The following is a 23,716-nucleotide window of genomic DNA, read 5'->3' as shown; positions in this document are numbered from 1 at the left end:
AAACAAGAACTTGTACTATACCTGTAACCTTTTTTTAATGTGTAAAAAGACTTGATTCACAGTGCTTTTACTGAATGTTGACTGCTTAGTAGGTGTATAAGTACCGTGTACTTATCTAGCAACTTAAACTTGGTGATCTCAACTCCTAGAGCAGTGATTGGTCCTAGTGTTATTTAATAAATGTTTTAGTTACTTCTAGATAAGGACGTTTACATAGACACACACACATATATATAATATACATATATATTATATATATATATAAATAAGGCTGCCACACAATTTATCTGTTTTAAGACTAGGCTTGTAAATAATTTCTAAACAGGGATTTTTGGTGTTAGAAGTAGAAGGGCCTCTGATATTTTCCCCTTCCCCCTGGCCTCTCAGGTTTCGTAAATGTGAAAAATAACAAAACTCATTAATAAAATGGATCAATGTATGGATGAATGTTTGCTTACACTCGAATAAGATCTTTTCTTTTTATTTGCAGTCTTACTTTCAAACGTGCACGAGTAACAATTTGTATATCTGTTTATTATGTGGTGTTTGTTGTTATTTAAATCTTAAACACTAAAATATTAATCTGTGTGGCCTTTGTCTTAACCTTCAAAGCACTTTGTATAACTGACTTTTAGCCTCCTAATAACAGATAAATTTTATAAAAGTAAAGCAAGTTAGAAAACTGATGATTACATTACATGACCATTTACAAAGTCGTCTCAATAGACCCATCATCTTTTGACCTCTAATTCAGTTTATTTATAAGTACTCAGTCTTCTTTTTATTAATGAGCTGATGTGATAGATTACATTTCTGTCCCTCTTTTCATTTTAAATGGGAGGAACTGAACAAAGAAAAACTTAAATAACACTAAATTTCATTTCAGGAGAATGGTTACCAGTCTTTGTTGAGCAGCGATGATCAATTATTTATCTATGAGACAGCTGGAGTGCTAATTGTTAACAGTGAGTATCCAGCAGAGCGGAAGCAGGCATTAATGAGGAATCTGTTGACTCCACTCATGGAGAAGTTTAAAATTCTGTTAGAAAAATTGATGCTGGCACAGGACGAAGAAAGGCAGGCATCTCTAGCAGACTGTCTCAACCATGCTGTTGGATTTGCTAGGTGAGTGTGATTCGTGAAGACTGGCATTTAAATTGGCGAAGTGATTTTCTCAATATATATGGAATCATTTATTTAGATTTTTCTAGAATTGGGCATGAGTGTCATGTTTCCAAAACTGGATTGTCCAGAGAATTGTGTAAACATTTCTTTTATAAATTCATTAAATTAGGAGATTTAGCTGAAGAAGGGAATAGATCTTATAACATTCTGCATTTCTGACTTGACATCTTTCTAAATCCTTAACTTCTCTGATTTCTCTGGTTTAAGTTGATAATGTATTTAAGGAGATTCTCTTAAGTATATATACCAATGAAATCAGGGGATCTGTTATGGAATCTTAAAGAGAAGGTGCTGAGGCTTCTTATTAGTTGTTGCATTGTATCCCAACCACCCAAGCTGTTGTTTCTCTCTCCACATACTTCTTTATTGGTAAAGAATAACAGCATGAAAGTTACAGTGATTTTTAATTAGAAGCACTTAGAGAAATTGCTCTACAGAAGATTTCCATGCAAAAGTTTATGTTAGAGATATTGTATAAATAACTCAATTCTAAGATTGTTTTCTAATATAAATTGGTGGTTTACAGTTTGTATAGTATAGTAAATAGATTTTCCCCCCTCTTTACTGCATATATTGTCAGCAGGATTTTAGCAGAATATTTAGGTGGACTCACCTAAATATTGAGAGATTGTATCAATTACATTTCATTCATTTAACTTGGGCCCTTTCTGGAATGGTAACTGGAAGCAACCATTAGCTAAAAGTGGACATAACTGTGACATGGAAAATAAAGAATTGACTGCTTTGTTTTGTCGGTTTTGTAATTTGTTGTGCATTATTGTTTATTACTCCACAAAACACTTGAAGAATAAACTTAAAACCAGTTACCTGATAATTGTTTATGTAGTCGAACCAGCAAAGCTTTCAGCAACAAGCAGACTGTGAAGCAATGTGGCTGTTCCGAAGTTTACCTGGACTGTTTACAGACGTTCTTGCCAGCTCTGAGTTGTCCCTTACAAAAGGATATTCTCAGAAGTGGAGTCCGCACTTTCCTTCATCGCATGATTATTTGCCTGGAGGAAGAAGTCCTTCCCTTCATTCCATCTGCTTCAGAACACATGCTCAAAGATTGTGAAGCAAAAGACCTCCAGGAGTTCATTCCTCTTATCAACCAGATTACAGCCAAATTTAAGGTACTATACACCTTCAGAGGTCAGAGAATTTCCTGACTTTAAGATCTCCTGACTTTTTTATTTCTCTTTAGATATATTTTAGCATTTGACTTTTTTTAAAGTGTGTGTTACCTGAGGGCATGAATCATACGTATTTTTATCATCCCAACTATTAGTTTGGTGTTTTAGAAAAGCAAATGAAACAGCATTGGATACTAAATGTCTAACGAATAAGTTAAAAGCACTGTAATTTGGGTATCCAAGTAGTTTAAAAGTAATTCAGTGTCTGTTTTATGTACAAGGAAATTTAAGCAAAGTATAAGCTGGCTAACTGACTAACACTTAACATAGCGTTTTCTTAACATAGCGTTTTCTATGTTCAAAATCTGTCCTGAGTGTTTTCTTATACACTCATTTGAATTTTGTAACAACCCTGGAAGTATTGTTCTTTTATAGATGAAGAAACTGAGACACTTAACTGAGAAGTTAAGGAATTTGCTTAAGGTCATGTGAAGCCTTCACAGAGTTCAATCATATAAATTCATTTTTAATTTAGCAGTGAAAGTGAAGGTCACTCAGTTATGTCTGACTCTTTGCTACCCATGGAATTCTCCAGGCCAGAATACTGGAGTGGGTAGCCTTTCCCTTCTCCAGGGGATCTTCCCAACCCAGGGAGAGAACCCAGGTCTTGCGCATTTCAGGTGGATTCTTTACCAGCTGATCTCCCACAAAAGAAGCCCAAGAATACTGGAGTGGGTAGCCTATCCCTTCTTCAGCAGATCTTCCCGGCCCAGGAATCAAACCGGGGTCTCCTGCATTGCAGGTGGATTCTTTACCAACTGAGCTATCAGGGAAGTCCAAATTTAGCAGTAGAATTCATTTATTGAGAATTTAAATTTGAAAATATTCCATGACGATATTTGATTGTGGAATATGTTTGATTCCATGTTACTTGAACCTGAATCTTGAATTGTAGGAAATGGTTTGAACTTAATGGTTTTTGAGGCTTTCAATACTGTATATGCTATGTAGATTTTTGTCTTAATATTTGCTAGCTGAATTATATAAATATGTATCCTAAATATAGAAACTCTGGAAAAAGGCTTTATGTAAAACATGTTTTTCCTAAATTTTATGTTAGTAATTTTCTTATTTCTCAGTAATAGTTGTTTCCTCTCTTCAGATACAGGTATCCCCATTTTTACAACAAATGTTCATGCCTCTTCTTCATGCAATTTTTGAAGTTTTGCTCCGACCAGCAGAGGAAAACGACCAATCTGCTGCTTTAGAGAAGCAGATGTTGCGGAGGAGTTACTTTGCTTTCCTGCAAACAGTCACAGGCAGTGGAATGAGTGAAGTCATAGCAAATCAAGGTGGGGATGCATGCAGTGCCTAAATTGTCTGTTGTTTGTCACAGTTCTATGTCTGTATGAGCAGGAGCTAGTTGAAGTAAACACTGAACTTTTGAAGTAGTTGTATGTTGGCCACAAGGATGACAGTTCATTATTATCACAGTAGCAATCACTTTCACTTCAGAGCCCTTAAGATTAATTTGTATTCAGTTCCTGTTTTCCTAAACCAATGTTCCTTTTTCTTTTTTTTTAAGTTGACTAGCAATGTGTGTTCGGAGAAGGCAATGGCAAGCCACTCCAGGACTCTTGCCTAGAAAATCCCATGGATGGAGGAGCCTGGTAGGCTGCAGTCCGTGGGGTCGCTACGGGTCGAACATGACTGAGCGACTTCACTTTCACTTTTCACTTTCACACATTGGAGAAGGAAATGGCAACCCACTCCAGTGTTCTTGCCTGGAGAATCCCAGGGATGGGGTAGCCTGGTGGGCTTCCGTCTGTGGGGTCATACAGAGTCAGACACGATTGAAGTGACTTAGCAGCAGCAATGTGTTAGCTTCAGCTCTACAGCCAAGTGATTTAGTTATATACATATCATTTTTCAGATTATTTTCCATTATAGGTTATTATAAGATACTGAATCTAGTTTCTTATTCTATATAGTAGGTCCTTGTTGGTTATCTATTTCATACATAGTAGTATATATCTGTTAATCTCATCAGTTCAGTTCAGGTGCTCAGTAGTGTCCAGCTCTCTGCGACCCTATGGACTGCAGCACGGCCAGGCTTCCCTGTCCATCACCAACTCCTGGAGCTTGTTCACACTCATATCCATTGAGTTGGTGATGCCATCCAGCCATCTCATCCTCTGTCGTCGCCTTCTTCTCCTGCCCCCAATCCCTCCCAGCATCAGGGTCTTTTCCAATGAGTCAACTCTTCGCATGAGGTGGTCAAAGTATTTTAGTTTCAGCTTAGCAGGAATTCCAATGAACACCCGGGAATGATCTTTAGAATGGACTGGTTGATCTCCTTGCAGTCCAAGGGACTCTCAAGAGTCTTCTCCAACACCACAGTTCAAAAGCATCAATTCTTTGGCACTTGGCTTTCTTTATAGTCCAACTCTCACATCCATACATGACTACTAGAAACACCATAGCTTTGACTAGACAGACCTTTGTTGGCAAAGTAATGTCTCTGCTTTTTAATATGCTGTTTAGGTTGGTCATCACTTTTCTTCCAGGGAGCAAGCGTCTTTTAATTTCATGGCCGCAGTCACTATCTGCGTGATTTTGGAGCCCAAAAAAATAGTCAGCCACTGTTTCCGTTGTTTCTGCATCTACTTGAATGAAGTAATGGAACCGGATGCCATGATCTTAGTTTTCTGAATTGAGTTTTAAGCCAACTTTTTCACTCTCCTCTTTCACTTTCATCAAGAGGCTCTTTAGTTCTTCTTCACTTTCTGCCATAAGGGTGGTGTCATCTGCATATCTGAGGTGATTGATATTTCTCTCGGCAGTCTTGATTCCAGCCTGTGCTTCCTCCAACCCAGAGTTTCTCATGATGTACTCTGCATATAAGTTAAATAAGCAGGGTGACAGGATACATTCTTGACATACTCCTTTCCCGATTTGGAACCAGTCTGTTGTTCCATGTCCAGTTTTAACTGTTGCTTCTTGAAAGTGAAAGTGAATTGTTCAGTTGTGTCTGACTCTTTGCAAACCCATGGATTGTAGCCTACCAGGCTTCTCCATCTGTGGGATTTTCCAGGCAAGAGTCCTGGAGCTAGTTGCCATTTCCTTCTCCAGGGGATCTTCCCGACCCAGGGATTGAACCCGGGTCTCCTGCATTGCAGGCAGATGCTTTACCCTCTGAGCCACTGCATACAGATTTCGCAGGAGGCAGGTCAGGTGGTCTGGTATTCCCATCTCTTTCAGAATTTTCCAGTTTGTTGTGATTCACACCGTCAAAGGCTTTGGCGTAGTCAATAAAGCAGAAGTAGATGTTTTTCTGGAACTCTTGCTTTTTTGATGATTGAACAGATGTTGGTAATTTGATCTCTGATTCCTCTGCCTTTACTAAAACTACCTTAAACATCTGGAAGTTCACAGTTCACGTGCTGTTGAAGCTTGGTTTGGAGAATTTTGAGCATTACTTTGCTAGTGTGTGAGATGAGTGCAATTGTGCAGTAGTTTGAACATTCTTTGGCATTGCCTTTCTTTGGGATTGGAATGAAACTGACCTTTTCCAGTCCTGTGGCCACTGCTGAGTTTTCCAAATTTGCTGGTATACTGAGTGCAGCACTTTTACAGCATCATCTTTTAGGATTTGAAGTAGTTCAACTGGAATTCCATCACCTCCACTAGTTTTGTTCTTAATGATGCTTCCTAAGGTCCACTTGACTTCGTGTTCCAGGATGTCTGGATCTAGTCCAGTAATCACACCATCATGGTTATCTGGGTCATGAACATCTTTTTTGTATAGTTCTCCTGTGTATTCTTGCCACCTCTTCTCAGTATCTTTTGCTTCTGTTAGGTCCATACCATTTCTGTTCTTTATTGTGTCCATTTTTGCATGAAATGTTCCCTTGGTGTCTCTCATTTTCTTGAAGAGATCTCTAGAGATTAATCTCATACCTCTAATTTATTCCTCCCTACTTCCTCTTGGTAACCATAAGTTTTTTATGTCTATGAGTCTTGTTTCTTTCTTGTAAATAAGCTCATTTGTGTCATGTTTTAGACTCCATATATAAATGGTATCATATAATACTTGTCTTTCTCTGTCCCACTCGCTTTACCTAGTAGAATAATCTCTAGGTTCATCCATGTTGCTGCAGATGGAAATATTCCAGTTTTTGATGACTGAGTATATCCCATTGTATATATCACCTGCATCTTCTTTATCTATTCTCTTTTGCTGGACATTTAGTTTGCTTCCATGTTTGGGCTTTTGTAAATAGTGCTGCTGTGAACATTGTTGTGCACGTTTCTTTTCCGATTGGAGTTTTCATCTTTTCTGGGTATATTGCCAGGAGTGGGATTGCTGGATTATATGGTAATTCCATGTACAGTTTTCTATAAGAACCTCCATACTGTTCTCCATACTGACTGCACCAATGTACATTGCCACCATCAGCGTAAAAGAGCTACCTTTTCTCCATACGCTCTCCAGCCTTTATTATTTGGAGACTTTTTGATGATGGCCATTGTAGTTTTGATTTGCGTTTCTCTAATAATTATCAATGTTGAACATCTTTTTAATGTGCTTCTTGGCCATCTGTTTGTCTTTGAAGAAATGTGTATTTAGATTTTCTGCCCAGTTTTTGATGGGGTTGTTTTTTGTTTTCTTTGTTATTGAGTACTATGAACTGTTTGCATATTTTGGATATAAGCCCTCAATCAGTCTCATAATTTGCAAATATTTTCTTCCAGTCTTCTCATTTCGTTTATGATTTACTTTGATGTGCAAATACTAATAAGTTTGTTTAGGTTCCATTTATTTTTGCTTTTATTTCTTTTGCTTTGGGAGACTGACCTAAGAAAATATTCCTGTGATTTATGTCAGAGAATGTTTACTTACGTTCTCTTCTAGTTTGATGGTGTCATGTCTTATATTAAGGTCTTTAAGCCATTTTGAGTTTATTTTTGTGTACAGCATGAGGGAATGTTCTAACTTGACTGATTGACCTGTGGCTGTCTAGCTTTCTCAACACGACTTACCAAAGAGACTTTTTCCATTATATAATCTTGCCTTTGCAGATTAATTGACTGTTGGTGTTTGTGGTTTTTTTCTGGCTTCTGTTTTGTTTCATTGATCTGTATGTTCGTTTTTGTGCCATTATCATGCTGTTTTTACTACAGTAGCTCTGTAGTGTTGTTGGAAGTCTGGGAGGGCTGTGCCTCCAGCTTTGTTCTTTTTCCTCAGGATTGCTTTGGCAATTCCGGGCTTTTTATGGCTCCATATAAATTTTAGTATTATTTCTTATAATTCTTTAAAAAACGCCATGGGTAATTTAATAAGAATTGTATTAAACCCATAGGTAACTTTGGGTAGTATGGCCATTCTAGCAATATTCTCCCAAACCAAGAACATGGGTTATCTTTCCATTTCTTTGAATCATCTTCAATTTCCGTTATCAATTTTTTATACTCCTCAGCATATGCATCTTTCACCTCCTTGGTCAGTTTATTTATTGGTTTTGTTTTTTGGACACAATCTCAAGTGTGATTGTTTTTTGCTTTTTCTGATATTTCATTATTAAAGCAATGTGACAGATTTCTATATATTAGACTTGTATACTGCTACCTTGCTGAACTCATTTATTCTAATATATTTTTTTGTGGGGTCCTTAGGGTTTTCAATATAGAATATCATGTCATCTGCCTATAATGACAGTATGGATACCACCTTTTATTTCTTTTTTTTTGTCTAATTGCTGTGGCTGAGACTTCCAATACTATATTGACTAGAAGTGGTAAGAGTGAACATTATTCTCTTGTTCCAAAATTGAGCAGGAAGGTTTTTGGCTTTTTACCATTGAGTATTACATTCACTGTGGGTTTGTTACAAATGGCTTTTATTATGTTGAGATATACTCCCTCTGTACTCACTTTGGTGAGAGTTTTTATCATGAAGGGGTGTTGATTTTACCAGATGCTTTTTCTGAATCTACTGATATAATCATGTGGTTTTTGTCTTTTCTTTTGTTGGGGTGGTATGTCACATTGATTGATTTGCATATATTGAACCATCCTTGTGACCCTGAAATAAATCCTACTTGATCATGGAGTATTATCCTTTTTATGTGTTACTGGCTTCAGTTTGCTAATATTTTGTTGAGGATTTTTGCATCTATATTCATCAAAGATACCAGCCTATAATTTTCTTTTTTTGTAGTGTCTGTCTGATTTGGGTATCAGGGTGATGATGGCTTCATAGAATGACGTTGGTAGTGTTCCCTCTTCAGTCTTTTGGAAGAATTTAAGAAAGATAGGTGTAAGTTCTTTGTCTGTTTGGTAGAATTCCCAAGTGAAGCTGAATGGTCCTGGACTTTTTTTGCCGTGAGTTGTTTTTTTTTTTTTAAGACAGGTTGTATTTTACTTCTAATTATCAGTTTGCTGAAGTTACCTGTTTCTTCTTGATTCAGATTTTATAGGGTGTATGTCTCTAGAAATTTTTCCATTTCTTCTAGGTTGTCCATTTTGTTGCCATATAATTGTAGTATCATAATTTTTTAAATTTCTGTAGTACTGGTTATTATTTCTTTTTCATTTTTTATTTTATTTGAGTCCTTTTCCTTCTTGATGAGACTGGTTACAGGTTTGTTTATTTTGTTTATCCCTTCCAAAAAACCATCTCCTGCTTTTTATAATATTTTTTAAATCTCTATTTAAATCTGTGTCTTCTCTCTGATATTTATTTCCTTCCTTCTGTTGACTTCAGGATTTGTTTGTTCTTTTTCTGATTCTTTTAGGTGATTCAGTTCAGTTCAGTCTCTGAGTCATGTCCGACTCTTTGCGACTCCATGAATCACAGCACGCCAGGCCTCCCTGTCCATCACCAACTTCCGGAGTTTACTCAAACTCATATCCATTGAGTTGGTGATGCCATCCAGCCATCTCATCCTCTGTCGTCACCTTCTTTTCCTGCCCCCAGTCCCTCCCAGCATCAGGGTCTTTTCCAATGAGTCAACTCGTCGCATGAGGTGGCCAAAGTATTGGCATTTCAGCTTTAGCATGAATTCCAATGAACACCCAGGAATGATCTTTAGAATGGACTGGTTGGATCTCCTTGCAGTCCAAGGGACTCTCAAGAGTCTTCTCCAACACCACAGTTCAAAAGCATCAATTCTTTGGAGATCAGCTTTCTTCACAGTCCAACTCTCACATCCATACATGACCACTAGAAAAACCATAGCCTTGACTAGACGGACCTTTGTTGGCAAAGTAATGTCTGTGCTTTTTAATATGCTATCTAGGTTGGACATAACTTTCCTCCCAAGGAGGAAGCGTCTTTTAATTTCATGGCTGCAATCACTTTTAGGTGGTAGGTTACATTGTTTGAGATTTTTCTTGTTTTTTTGAGGAAGGCCTATATCACTATGAACTTCTATCTTAAGACTGCTTTTGCTGCATCCTGTAAATTTTTGTATGGTAGTTTTTCATTATCACTTGCTTTGGTATTATTTTTTCTTTTTTCTTCTCTGATTTCCTCATTGACCCATTGGTTTTTTAGTAGCATGTTGTTTCATTTCCACATAGTTGTTTTTCATTTTTCTTTCTGTGGTTGATCTCTAGTTTCATGCCATTGTGGTCAGAAAAGATACTTGAAATAATGTCTATTCTTTTATATTTACTGTGGCTTGGTTGTGTGTTCTAGTATGTGTTTTATTCTAGAGAATGTTCTTTGTTTGCCTAAAGCTATATAAGTTGATTCCTTCATAGTATAATACTGTGATGGCTTCTTGCCGGAATTGACCTGACAATTGAATCTTACTGGCCACTTTGCTTTTTTTTAAATTTTTTTATTTAACACATTAGTGTCTGGGGGGTTTTTGCAGAAATTAAATACCTGAGGCCTGCAGTTAGTTATGTAACTGAATATTGAATTGTCTCTGGTCAAAAAGCTATTAAAAGTGGACTGCAGGGGTCCACATAGAGAATTTTGCTATATGGAAATCCAGAGGGCAGGATAATGAGGGAATAGTAATTTTTCAATGTTTTATACTTAAAATTTAGGAGCCAGGATAATAAAAATTGAGGGATCTTATCAACCCTGTTAATGCTTTTGTCTTGTTACTATATATGATATCAGAAGTTCAGATTGCCTTTCTAGTTCTTTTTCACATTGAACTCAGGTTTTTCTCTTCAGGTGCAGAGAATGTAGAACGAGTGCTGGTTACTGTTATTCAAGGAGCAGTCGAATATCCAGATCCCATTGCTCAGAAAACATGTTTTATTATACTTTCCAAGTTGGTAGAACTCTGGGGTAAGATAATTCTTTTTCAAAAAATCTTGGGGATTCCCCTGGTGTCTCAGTGGTGAAAGAATCTGCCTGCCAAGGCAGGAGACACAGATTTGATCCCTGATCCAGGAAGATCCCACATGCCTTGGAGCCGCTAAGCCCATGCATCACAACTATTGAGCCTGTGCTCAAGAGCCCAAGAGCTGCAACTGCTGAAGCCTGCATGCCCTAGAGCCCGTGCCTCACAAGAGAAAAGCCCGTGCAGCAATGAAGACCCAGCATAGTCAAAAATAAATATAACTAAAAAAAAATTTCTTCATTCCCCAACCTGTTTCCTAAGACGAGACATGAAATGGGACCCTAGTCCTAATGTAGACAGGCACTGGGAGTTGATTTTTACTGGAGATAAATTAAATGACTTCATTATTATACAAGATGAAAATTTGAATTTTCTTAACAGGAGGTAAAGATGGACCAGTGGGATTTGCTGATTTTGTTTATAAGCACATTGTCCCCGCATGTTTCCTAGCACCTTTAAAACAAACCTTTGACCTGGCAGATGCACAAACAGTATTGGTAAGCACCTAGGAATCTCTTTAGACCTTCTTAGATCTCAGGTATTCTAACTCACAATTTCTTCCTTACTGCCAGGCTGATTATATTAGATTTCAGTGCCTTTAAAAAAATAATAATTTCAAATTAGAATATTTATTAAAAAATTTTTTTTAAAACATTGATGATACCTTTTGGACCTTTGTGAATTCTTACTAAATCTTGATATTAAAGTTGACTGTATAAAATCTAGCTCCTCCAGTTTAACAACCAGGACTTTCTCTAGGACTGTGAAAGGGTACATGATGCAAACATTCTTTAAAGCTTGATTGGGTTACTAGTTTCCTACCACTTCTTTCATTCTAAAACTTGTGCTTAATGTTGTTGTTTTTTTCTTAATCATTAAGAGAGTAACTTTCTCTTCCTCATTTGATAGTTTCCCCAAATCTCATCTTTAGAATGCTTAATGTCAAGCAGTTGCCCTTTACTCATTTCCCTAGGACCAAGTAAAAGCTTGATTTCTTAATTATAATGCACTACATTAAGACAGCATTTTTGTATTTTTCTGTCTATCCCATTTGTTCCTTTTACCTGTTACCATTCCTTTCTCCATCTTTTATTTGGAAGTAATGTTAGTGAACAGGGGCAAGGGAAAGAAATGTAGGATCGGTATTTAAGAATTGACTATATTAAATTTATTAAACTTGCTTTTCATAGGCTTTATCTGAGTGTGCGGTGACACTGAAAACAATTCATCTCAAACGGGTAAGCTTTGTACTTCCTGCCCCCTTATTTTCAGCTTGCATGTTTATTTTTTATAGTTTTAATTGAGTATGTCTTGTTCTTGAAAACTATCTTTTATGAAAATTGATTAACTTCGCTTTCGACTATCTTGGATGTGAGGGTGGGGTTGAATGAAAGTAGTAGTATCCTTTATTGTCTTTCACATTTGGGATAACCAGAAAGTTAAAATGTATATTTGTTTGGTTTAATAAACAATAAGAAATATCTTAACCAGAATTTCAAAATCCCAGGTTTCAGTACCTGGTAGGTTCTTCACAGATGTGTCCAGCTTCTTAGTGTTACAGATTGGTTAGAGCACTTCACTACTTCAGAAGTTTGTAGTCCCCTTGTTAGCCTAACAATTTGTATAAATCATAAGTGATTCTGGGCTGAATCTAGCTGGTGTGTTGTTTGCTTTATATGGTGTTTTTAACTAGTGAATTGGTTCCCAGCATTTGAAAATCAGGTCCTTTTTTTTTTTTTAACAAAGATTTCTGTTTCTGACTTTTCAAAGCCAGGATGCCAGCACAGGACTAGCAGTCCCACATAGCTGAAGTCATCTAGTGAGCAGCAGCTTCCCTCAACCACCCAAAATAAACACGTGAGGTTTTGTTCAGAGTTTCTGTACATCCCACTCCCTCATCTGAACTTGAATTACTGATTCCAAGAGAGACTTGAAGGGTTTTCAATCAGCATTTTCTCTACAACTGTTATTGCTAGGGAGGAACGGCTACGTGTTCAGGGCTGCAAGGGTCCTGTTAAACATGAATAAAAAGTGCCCCAACATCTGTGGAGCTTAGAATCAGGCTTCCCTGGTAGCTCAGCTAGTAAAGAATCCACCTGCAATGTGGGAGACCTTTGTTCAATCCCTGGGTTGGGAAGATCCCATGGAGAAGGGAACAGCTTACTCACTTCAGTATTCTGGCCTGGAGAATTCCATGGGCTATCCATGAGGTCGCAAAGAGTCGGACACGACTAAGCAACTTTTACTTAGAATCGGGGAGACCAATACTTAAAAACTCAATTGGATGTGTTAAGCAAGTACTTTAATAGAGGTACAGTAAATTAATCCATTTGTATTAAATGTAACATGGTGGGACTAAAGATAAACAAGCAGATCTGCCCAGGCAGTATATAAGAGGCAGTATATAAGTCAATACCGAAAAGAGGCAGTATTTTTCTGTTTTTTTAATAGACTGTGAAATAGCTGTGAATTCATTAGACTGACCAGGAGGACCTGGCACTCTGGGCAAAAGATACTGTGACAGGTGTAGGAAGACAGATCAGGTGTTGCAGTGTAGACTTAGAACTAAATACTGGTTTTGGGGTTCTCAGGTTGTAGTTTGTTAAGATGGAGTAGTAGGAATGAATGGGACTTTCTAAGACCAGGAGAGAAAGAACGTTGGCTAAAGCAAGAGTCAACAGAAAGCTAGAAGTAGGACCAAGGGTGTGAAAGTTAGGGGAATAGAGTGATGAAAGAGAAGACTGGTTAACGTTGTTGGATGCTAGAGTCAAGGAGAATGAGGAATAACCAACAGTAAGAATGATATTTACAATTCGGAAGTGTTTATCTTGTCCTCAGTGTTGTTATTTAGATACACAATTGAATCAAGTGGAACATTATATTTGAAAATTATTTACTTCATTTTTCTATTTTCTCATTTATTTACCTGACTGATATCCTCTTGAGGTCAAAGTTTATGTTTCCTCATTAAAAAAAACAAAACTATACTCCATTTTTAAGTGGTAACAGTGGAGTTATATGCAATGATGAGCAGTGAATGGGCAGTTAGTACAGGGAGAGTAGTAGAATAAAGAAGTGAGAAGGAAAGTAGAAGTGATGTGAGAAACTTGCACAAACAGTACAGTATTATCTCCTCTCAGGAACAAGTTTCCTTAGATGGATCATTAAATTGTGAGCTGGATTGATTGGGCTAGTGGGTCAGGAGTCAAGGTAGATAGGAAACATAAAGAAAGCCTTTGATTCAGGAGCAGTAATGTTAACAGGAAATCCAGATATTAATGCAGGGGGAAGTACATTGAGGAGAGTTGGGTTGCTTTTATTTTGATAGCATCCTTTCAGTTGCACTAGGTTGGAGTCATCAACATATTAAAGCATTTAAGTTAGATTCAAGTTTGAAGATGCAATTAGCAGGGATTTTGTTTGTTTTCTGAGTATTGGATTTATTGCATTTGGTTGAGGCCACTGTCGCAGCAAGAGTGCTGTAAGAAAGCCGTTTTCAAACTGTGTCCTAAGTTCCTTTGTAAGTGTTGAGAAGGGGTGGAGATTAGGGGTAAGTTTGTGGAACTCTTCTCCCTTCCCTCTACCAAGTTTACCCTTAAAAAGCCAGATAACTGTTACGGAAGTTTTAGCATCTAGAAGTACTAGCAGTTGGCATTGAAGGACAGTGGCTTAAGATATCAAATGACCTGCTCTTCATTTACTATTTAGTACAGACTTAATAGCAAACTGGACAAATCACCATGTCTTCCTGTGTCTTAGTTTCCTCACCTGGCTACTAAATTCCTGTTTCCTAGTTTATTGAACAGGAAGAGGGAGGTGTGCTTTTATTGCTATTATCTCCTATGTAGCATTTTGTTCTTTCTTGCTTACATTTTCATTTCTAAAGATGTTAATTATCCTGGCACTACCACAGGCTTCCCCCAGCGCCTGTAGTCCACTCTGGTAGATTGGGAGCACCTCTGTTTGCTTTCTTTTTCAGTCCTGTGAGTCAGACCCTGGTTTTTTGATCTCCTGCCTTTAGAAGAATATTTGTTTAATCGTTAGCACTGCATAACAGTGTGTAATGTTAATGTGTCCTGAGTGCTAAGTGTTATTCTAACAGCTTTACGTTTGTTAACTCATCCAGTCCTCACAATAACTCCATTTTTTCAGAAACTGAGGCTCAGGGAGATTAAGCAACCTACCCAAGTTACTAGAAGTTAGCCAGAGCCAGGCTTCAAAGCAGTCTGGCTTTAGAATATGTGTTCTTAATCACAATACCATATTGTATTTAAAGTATTTATATATTGTTCCAATTTAATTTTCAGGGCCCAGAATGTGTTCAGTATCTTCAACAGGAATACCTGCCTTCCTTGCAAGTAGCTCCAGAGATAATTCAGGTAAGAGCTGCTGTAGCAGATTTTCCTCTTAATCTTAATTAAAGAAATTTTTGTTTAGTCCCTAAGTCATGTCCGATTCTTTGTGATCCCATGGATTGGAGCCCACAAGGCTCCTCTCCATGGGATTTCCTAGGCAAGAATACTGAAGTGGGTTGCCATTTCTTTCTCCAAGGGATCTTCCCAACCCAGGGATTGAACCTGCATCTCCTGCTTGGCAGGTGGATTCTTTACCACTAGAGCCACTGTAATCCAATTTAAATTTTGATTGGAGAAAGCCAAACCTGGAATTTCCCTGGTGGTCCAGTGGTTAAGACTTCACCTTCTGGTGCAGGGGGTACAGGTTCCATCTCTGGTCGGGGAGCTAAGATCCCACATACCTCTTGGCCAAAAGACCAAGACATAATCATTATTGTAACAAAATCAATAAAAAGGCTTTAAAAGAAAAAAGAAAACCAGAACTCTTACATTCACCTTGACTTAATACACATAGGATAGCCAAAATCCAAACATCAGAAGGTCTGTGAAATTGAATGGGAAAAAAAATGTCGTTTTTCTTTTCTAACAGAAATTTAATTTCATACCATTGTGTAGGTGACAGATCATAGTAGTATTCACATTACCTGTGACTGTTACTCATAGGAATCACAGATATTTTTATATCACATTACATTGTTCCAGAGATCTTGAAATAGCCACTAGACCTTGTTATCTAAGTAAGTCTTATTATTCTGCCACATATCACAAACATATTTCATAAGCATAATTCATTATCATTAGTTTCCTTTGTAACCCCATGTATTTTAAGAGTATTTTCTAAAACATTCTGGAAGTGGTCTAATAGGCTCCCTCAGACTGCCAGAGGGGACTGTGGCACATGAACGCGTATCTGAAGGTTTGTGCTAGGTGGTTAATTTTACACAGGCCAAGCTCACCTGCGCTTAGCTTGTGAATTTGAAATCATATTTTGAGGTAAGTGGCACAGTCATTTTTATGATGGCATTCAGTTATTTTCTGAGCATCTAGTTATCCAGACCTCTTGTGCAATAGCACATAGTTCTAATGAGGTATCAAAGTCCCAATTGAAACTAGAGTTAGGATCTCTTGTGTAGATTCTAAGGATTGTTTCTTCATCAGTAGTATTTTATAATACTGTTTTATAAGAGACATTGAAAAAACTGAATGAAAAATAGACCTCACATAAGAGTACTCACAAAATTAATTTTTAATGAATTTATGATCTCTAATTTTATGACATATCTTTAACTTGGATATTAATTTTCTCATTCATCATTTGTTTCATAAGTAAATTAATATTTTATAAAAACAGTATGTTACTAATTACTTACGATATTAATGCATCAAAAACACAAATATACCATTCAGTTTTGAATAGCTCAGATAGTTTCCTAGATTCCTAAATGAAGCAAAGTTATTATATTTCTATCTAATAATTTGCTTGTAAAAGATAATGATTCCCAGTTTTCCCTTTACTCAAATGCCATCTGACTGTGCTTCTTGCACAATTCTATTGAAGAGAATTTTCTCTTTTTCACTTGGTCTGGCTCCTCGCAGTTACCCTTTTACTAGATGAGAACAGCCATAGTCATGTAATTTTTATCCCACTCACCCTTCTGAGGCAAGAGTCCATCTTCCCCAGAACATCCATGCTCTCGAAAGTGAAAACAGCCTGTCTGAAAAGTATTACATTTGAAAATGTCATATAACCTTTTTGGTGAGGAACTGTTCAGGTTAATTTTGATAAATTATAATATGAATACTGGAGATATGAAGCAACCTGAATGTCTGATGATGGGTGAGTGGATAAGCCAAATGTGGTGTATATGTAGAACGGATATGGTTCAGCCTTTAAAACAAAAAGGGAAATTTTGTCGTATGCTACAACATGGATGAACCTTGAGGACGTTACACTAAATGAAATAAGCCAATCACAAAAACAGACACTGCATTATTCCACTTAAATGAAGTATCTAAAGTGGTCAGACTCTTAGAAACAGAAGGTAGAATGATGGTGGCCAGGGGGTGGGGCTGGGGAGAAAGGGGGAACGGGGACTTCAATGCGTGTGGAGTTTTAGTTTTGCAAAATGAAAAATTCTTGAGATCTGATGCATGACAGTGCATATAGTTAACGATGCTGTACTGTATTTGTGGTTAAGATCGTCAGTTTTATGATTTTATTATCACAGTTTTAAAAGAACATTGTGGTTTTGAATTTTGAGTTTAATACAAATGACTTATTCTTTTATCTCTCTTTCCCTCCTGGCCCCTCAGGAGTTTTGTCAAGCGCTTCAGCAGCCTGATGCTAAAGTTTTTAAAAACTACTTAAAGGTAGGTATTTGGAAAACTTACATATCTTCATACAATTAGGTGATGTTTCAGAGCCAATACATACTACAGCATACTGTATCATACTGTAGTTTGACCAACAGTTACATAGTTACATATTTGGGACTCTCTGCTCTAAAACCTGCTTCTAAGAATCAACAATTAATAGCTATTACTACACTTCAGTTTTATGTGAAGGCCCTTTCAACTGAGCTCCTACAAAAGGTTAGAGGAAGTTAGATAAGCACACTGAATTGTATATGCCTGACCATGTTGATACGAAAATGTCATTTCCTTTTACAGTTTTGTGACGTAACTAAATAGGAACTAAAGAATTGGGAGAACAAGTAATATTTAAGAACAGCTGATGCCCATATTGAGTTGAAAGTAAGGAACTAAAAAAAAAAAACAGAAGTATGAGTTACTTGGTTATATCCTATCTTGAAACTTTCAAATTTGCAAAATGGACAAAAAGTAGAATCCTCAGATTTGGCCATTAAGGCTCTTTTTACAGTCATAAAACCACTGAATTAACCAAACCAACCTCCAGGTATTTATTTGGTATTCATTTTTACAATTAAATCCACAAAACAGCTATCTTGCCCTCACCCAGCTAGTCAGTCAGTACTCTGTGACTGCCTTGTTATGTAACACATACTATCCTAACTGCTGCAGATACTGGTGTGAGTGACTTTCCCTGCCCACAAGGAGCTCATGGTCTGGAATTAAAGTTATAGTGTGACAGCTTGAGGAACTTTTCATTACTACTTTAATTATCTTCAACAAATTTCAGGGTAAAGCTCGTGCTAAATTTCTTAGTGATAAGTAACTTAATGGCTCCCTGGTCCTTTTGCCAGAGGCATTCAAGTCAAGGGACTTCACTGATAAATAAGTGTGCTATCCTTCAGCTTTGGTTCTACCATCTTCCCTTGCCAGTTTTTTCCCTAGTAATAGTGTGTCAGCTTAAACTGACCAAAGAGTTTGTGAGAATAGAGTTACTGTTTATCATTGGGAACCCTTCCCTTTCCCAGTTCCCCATAAAAGCAAAGTACCTGTGGAAGTAACCTCTGTTAAGTTAACTGATCATCACACTGGATTAAAGGACTAAAAATAAATTGTAACTCTATTAGAGGTATCTGTTCCAGCAGGTCTAGGTACATTGTAGGAGGCTTGTGCTCCAAGTATATTCATCCCAACAGCATTTATAAAGTCTTCCTCCCAAGCGCAACTTCTCTATGGCGTTATTCTTCTAGTTGGAAAAAAAATGAAGTTCCTTCTTTTGAGCCTCCTCTGTTCCTGTCTGATTAATCCTTAGGTCTTCCTGGTTGTTTCCTTCTCGCTGTCTCACTTGTTTTCTGTCTCCCCTGCTGCCACTCTGGTGTAGGCTTCTATTCTCTCACTCTGATTTCCCTTCCCTTGTTCTATCCAAGCTGATCCATTTGAAAACATTGAACAGTTTTCTGAAATTCATTCCTCTTCTTCATGATCTTCATACGCTTAACTATTGACTAAACAGTAACATATTCTTTAATTTGGCATTTAGGTGCTTTTTTTTTTTTTTTTTTTCAGATTCTGAGCTCAGACTACCTTTTCGTTGTTTCTTGCAGGAATATCCCTTACTATTCCTGCTGTTCTTCAAATATTCTGCCTTATTAGCACTCTTCCCCTTTAGGAATTCTACTCATTCTTCAAGGCTAATCTTAATCATGGCCTCTGTGTAAGGCTGTCTGTTGCTTATATAGTGATGATTCTTTTCTCTCCACTTAGTCAATAGATAGTTAATAATTACTATGTGAATGTCTCATCTACTAGGTGTTACGGATATAATGACGAATGTGGTCCTTATCCATAATGAGTTTACTGCCTTCTGTTTACTCTTTCTGGTGCTTACTTAACATGAACCCAACTATGGAAGGGAGTAATACTGAGCCAGTGCTTAGCACAGCCTCTAGCCTACCCATTCATAGGCTTAGATGTTAAATTGGAAGTATTTTTTTATACTCAAATAAATAAATAGTTAGGGGATAACACCTGCTGTCTTGAGCTTTGACTTGTTTCTTCCTCAAAATTTAATTTCCTAGCATTAACTTTGACAGTAGTGCCAGTCAGCAAACCATTGTCAAGAGCATGTTTTCCTCTCACTGCTTGACTCTCACGGCACTGGAGGTAGCATGATATTTTCACTAGTTTCCCAACTGAGTAATGTCAGCATTAGTTATCTCTAGACTTTACCAAGTTGTCCAGAAGAAAAAGTTTGGCTTGTATATTTTGTGGGTTTATGGAGTATATGAGCTGTTTTATTAGAGTGACTAGCACCCCGTAACATGGAGCCCTTCTTCAGGTAAAAGGTGATACTCATCTGACATCAGTACTAAGTGAACTAATACCTTATTTACAGGTGTTCTTCCAGAGAGCAAAGCCTTGAGGACTAGATCTCCCCGTGCCTACTTCATGATCAAGAATTCCAGTTAATAATTTATAAAGAAACAATTTTTTGTGTGCTGTTCACACTGGTCTTTTTAACATTGCTTTGAGCTTATTGCGGTATTGGGATTTTTTTCTGTAAAATTGGTGTAATTTTCCCTAAATTACAGGTATGTGACAACATAGAGAAGTTGCATGCCGATTAAATTGTTCTGTATAAAAATGCTGTTGTAAGATACAGCAGAGTTATCCTAGTACCTTTTTTTTTTAAACTTGAAACTTTTAAGTCCTTTATAAAGACCATAGCAAGAAAACAGTGTACTTCTTTTTCATTACTGAATATAAAATGTTTGAAAATTAAAATTTTTGTTTTATGTGTGCAGACTCATAAACTGTTTCATTTATGTGTGCAGACTCAAAGTGGGGGGAATAAAATCAAAATTAACTTTTTTGTAGATAGCTATTACATTTCCTTAAACTGTTTCAATGCCAATGTGTATTCTACAAAACAGAATGGTTTCATAAATTAACTGAAGAGTAGGTGCTGGTGTTATACATTTTTTATTATAAAAAAGCAAATAAATTTTACGTAGTGAAATATATTAAGTCTTTTGGAGTTATTTTAAATATTTGAGCCTTATTTTTTCCTCTCTCCCTGATTTTCCATTTAAGGAACTTCACATACTGTATGAGTGTCTGGATGATTTAATTATGCTCCTAAAAGAGTATATCGTACTTTGTTCTATTAAATAATTTAGAATCTTTTTTCAAATGCACTACAAAAAGCCTGTGTGCATATGTTGATAGAATTAAAAATGTAATATTTTCCATCTTAACTGGATTTACTTAGGGCACAATATACCTGTGTGTTTATAATGCTTATAAGTAGTAGCTGCCGGTTTGGTTCCCCTGCCTTCCCCCATTTTTATTCATAATTATGCAAGAAACTTTCCCTGGTGGCTCAGACAGTAAAGAAGGTGCCTGCAGTTTGGGAGACCTGGGTTCAATCCCTGGGTCGGGAAGATCCCCTGGAGAATTCCATGGACAGAGGAGCCTGGCGGGCTACAGTCCATGGGCTTGCAAGGAGTCGGACACAACTGAGCGACTAACACTTTCACTTTCATGCGAGAAACCAAGACAGTAAGACCAGTAGTACTATTGGAAAATTAAGAAAGGATGGACAAAACTGAGCAGCAGAATTAACTATAGTCATCATTTAAGTTAAATTCCAAAGTCCCAAGTAAGGTTTTAGGGTGACTAAGGGTTTTGGAAGGAAAGTTATGACCAACCTAGACAGCATATTAAAAAGCAGAGACATTACTTTGCCTACAAAGGTCCGTCTAGTCAAGGCTATGGTTTTTCCAGTGGTCATGGATGGACGTGAGAGTTGGACTGTGAAGAAAGCTGATTGCCAAAGAATTAATGCTTTTGAACTGTGGTGTTGGAAAAGACGCTTGAGAGTCCCTTGGACTACAGGGAGATCCAACCAGTCCATTCTAAAGGAGATCAGTCCTGGATGTTCATTGGAAGGACTGATGCTAAAGCTCAAACTCCAATACTTTGGCCACCTCATGCAAAGAGTTGACTCACTGGAGAAAACTCTGATGCTGGGAGGGATTGGGGGCAGGAGGAGAAGGGGACGACAGAGAACAAGATGGCTGGATGGCACCACCAACTCGATGGACATGAATTTGAGTGAACTCCGGGAGTTGGTGATGGACAGGGAGGCCTGGCGTGCTGTGATTCATGGGGTCTCAAAGAGTCGAACACAACTGAGTGACTGGACTGAACTGGAGGGGTTTTTTTTAACCTTTGGCCATGTGGTCCCTAGAGGTTTCATGGGTGGTCCCTAGAGGCTTCAGTGGTCTTCTAAATCCCCTAAAATTGTATCCTGAAATTTACATAAATGTTCTCCTGGGGTTAATTCCAGAAATGATTTTAAACATTTTCCTAACATCATAGAATAAAGGTGCTAAACTAACAGTTAATTGTAAAAATAGATCAATGAGATGTATATTATACAGTCAGCCCTCTGTATGTGCAGGTTCCACATCCATCAAACAAACTTAGATCAAAAATACTTGGAAAAAACAATTTCCAGAAAGTTTGAAAAAGCAAAACTTGAATTTTCTGTACTTGAGAATTATTTATATAGCATTTACATTGTATTAGGTATTGCAAGTATTCTGCTGCTGCTGCTAAGTCGCTTCAGTCGTGTCCGACTCTGTGCGACCCCATAGACGGCAGCCCACCAGGCTTCGTAAGTATTCTAGAGATCATTTAAAGTATGTGGGAGGATGTGCATGGATTACATGCAAGTACTATGCTATTTTATATAAGAAATGAGCATCCAAGGATTTTGGTATCTGGGGGTCCTGGAGCCAATCCCCTGTGGATACTAAGGGATGACTACTTCAATAAAAATGATTTTTAAAATAGATGAGTGAGAGCTATTGTTCCTTTGACAAGTTCCTCTGTACAGTGGAAGAGATCATTGCATATGTTGCAATGATCTTTGAACTAATTGTTCAGAGTATACTGAACTGCATAGCATGGTAGTTAAGAGCTTAGACAGGCTTGGGATCCAGATTCAGTAGGTTCAGATAGCAGTTATGCCAGTTATTGGTTTTAGAACCTTTGACAAATTAGATAAGTTCTCTCTGCCCCAGTTTATCCATCTGTAAAATGGAAAAAAATGGTAACTACTTTATAACTAAGAATTCAGTAAGTTAAACATGAAAAAAGCTTACTGCAGCATCTGCTTATTGATAACTATTGTATAGTCATTTGGTGGTGTCTGACTCTTTTGTGACCCCATGCTATTTTATATACTCTTTTGTAACCTGCTGGGCTTCTCTGTCCATAGGATATTCCAGGCAAGAATACTGGAGTGGGTGGCCATTTCCTTTTCCAGAGGATCTTCCTGACCTAGGGATCGAACCCAAGTCTCCTGCTTGGCAGGCAGATTGTTTACCACTGAGCCACCTGGGAAGCCCCCAATAGCCATTATTACTGTCCTGTTTATTCCATATATGTAAAGGTGACTCACTGGAAAAGACTCTGATGCTGGGAGGGATTGGGGGCAGGAAGAGAAGGGGATGACAGAGAATGAGATGGCTGGATGGCATCACCGACTTGATGGACATGAGTTTGAGTGAACTCCGGGAGTTGGTGATGGACAGGGAGGCCTGGCATGCTGTGATTCATGGGGTCGCAGAGAGTCGGATACGACTGAGCGATTGAACTGAACTGAAAGGTGACACCTCCTTCTTCCTTCCTGGCTATTTAAAGCCCTTCAGAAGATTCACAAGTGTTCAGAGCTAAGAGAAATCAAAACAGGGGCATTAAGAATCTATAATAGAGATTAAAACAATGTTATCTAATCATGTGTAATAATTCGCACCTTCCTTCCTTGAAGTTATCTAGAGCACTTCACTTAGGGGGTGCCATAGCAATAAGGAAACTTTCACCATAAATTGCCTTACCTGTATTGTTTAACAGTCTCCAAAAGCAAATACCCTCAATAATTGTCTCAAGGGTGAATCTCACCTTAACAAAGCCTCACTGAGGCAAAAAGACAGGGATTTGTATGTCTTAACTATGGAACTACAAGTTTTATGAGGCCTGGTATAGTTCTGGGCCTAACAGTTCATTTAAATCTTAAATACTAACCTTAAATTTTTCACAAACGGCTTGATCTTCCAGAAAAAATACTTCAGTGTTCCTCACTTAATGCAGTAAACATTTTGAATCAAGGCCTTCAGCTAATCACATTTTCTCCCATTCAACTTTGAGATGTAGGTTATACTGTTGTAAGGAACTTGGACTCAAGGCCTTCTCCTTGGCATTAGATAGAGGTGAACTAAAATTAGTGGGAATTGTAAGC

At 37.5% G+C, this 23,716-nt stretch overlaps 1 protein-coding gene across 4 annotated transcripts in view; it reads left to right on the top strand.

Annotated features, from left to right (window-relative positions):
- The window catches only part of XPOT (exportin for tRNA), a 181,079-nt gene extending 160,647 nt beyond the window's left edge, over window positions 1–20,432 (top strand). For all 4 annotated transcript variants that reach the window (XM_055396453.2, XM_088837063.1, XM_055396455.2 and 1 more), the window contains 9 exons: window positions 887–1,125; window positions 2,033–2,318; window positions 3,481–3,670; window positions 10,513–10,629; window positions 11,066–11,181; window positions 11,875–11,922; window positions 14,992–15,063; window positions 17,353–17,409; window positions 19,805–20,432. In XM_055396453.2, coding sequence (XP_055252428.1) covers window positions 887–1,125; window positions 2,033–2,318; window positions 3,481–3,670; window positions 10,513–10,629; window positions 11,066–11,181; window positions 11,875–11,922; window positions 14,992–15,063; window positions 17,353–17,409; window positions 19,805–19,831 — 1,152 coding nt within the window. In that variant the 3' untranslated portion in view covers window positions 19,832–20,432. The remainder of the gene's footprint in view (window positions 1–886; window positions 1,126–2,032; window positions 2,319–3,480; window positions 3,671–10,512; window positions 10,630–11,065; window positions 11,182–11,874; window positions 11,923–14,991; window positions 15,064–17,352; window positions 17,410–19,804) is intronic.
- Window positions 20,433–23,716: the final 3,284 nt, after the last annotated feature.

Source organism: Moschus berezovskii, chromosome 6 (assembly GCF_049115385.1).
Source record: "Moschus berezovskii isolate FMDL1 chromosome 6, NW_MosBer_1.0, whole genome shotgun sequence".
NCBI classification, from domain to species: domain Eukaryota; kingdom Metazoa; phylum Chordata; class Mammalia; order Artiodactyla; family Moschidae; genus Moschus; species Moschus berezovskii.
This window is presented reverse-complemented; position numbering and strand designations above follow the sequence as displayed.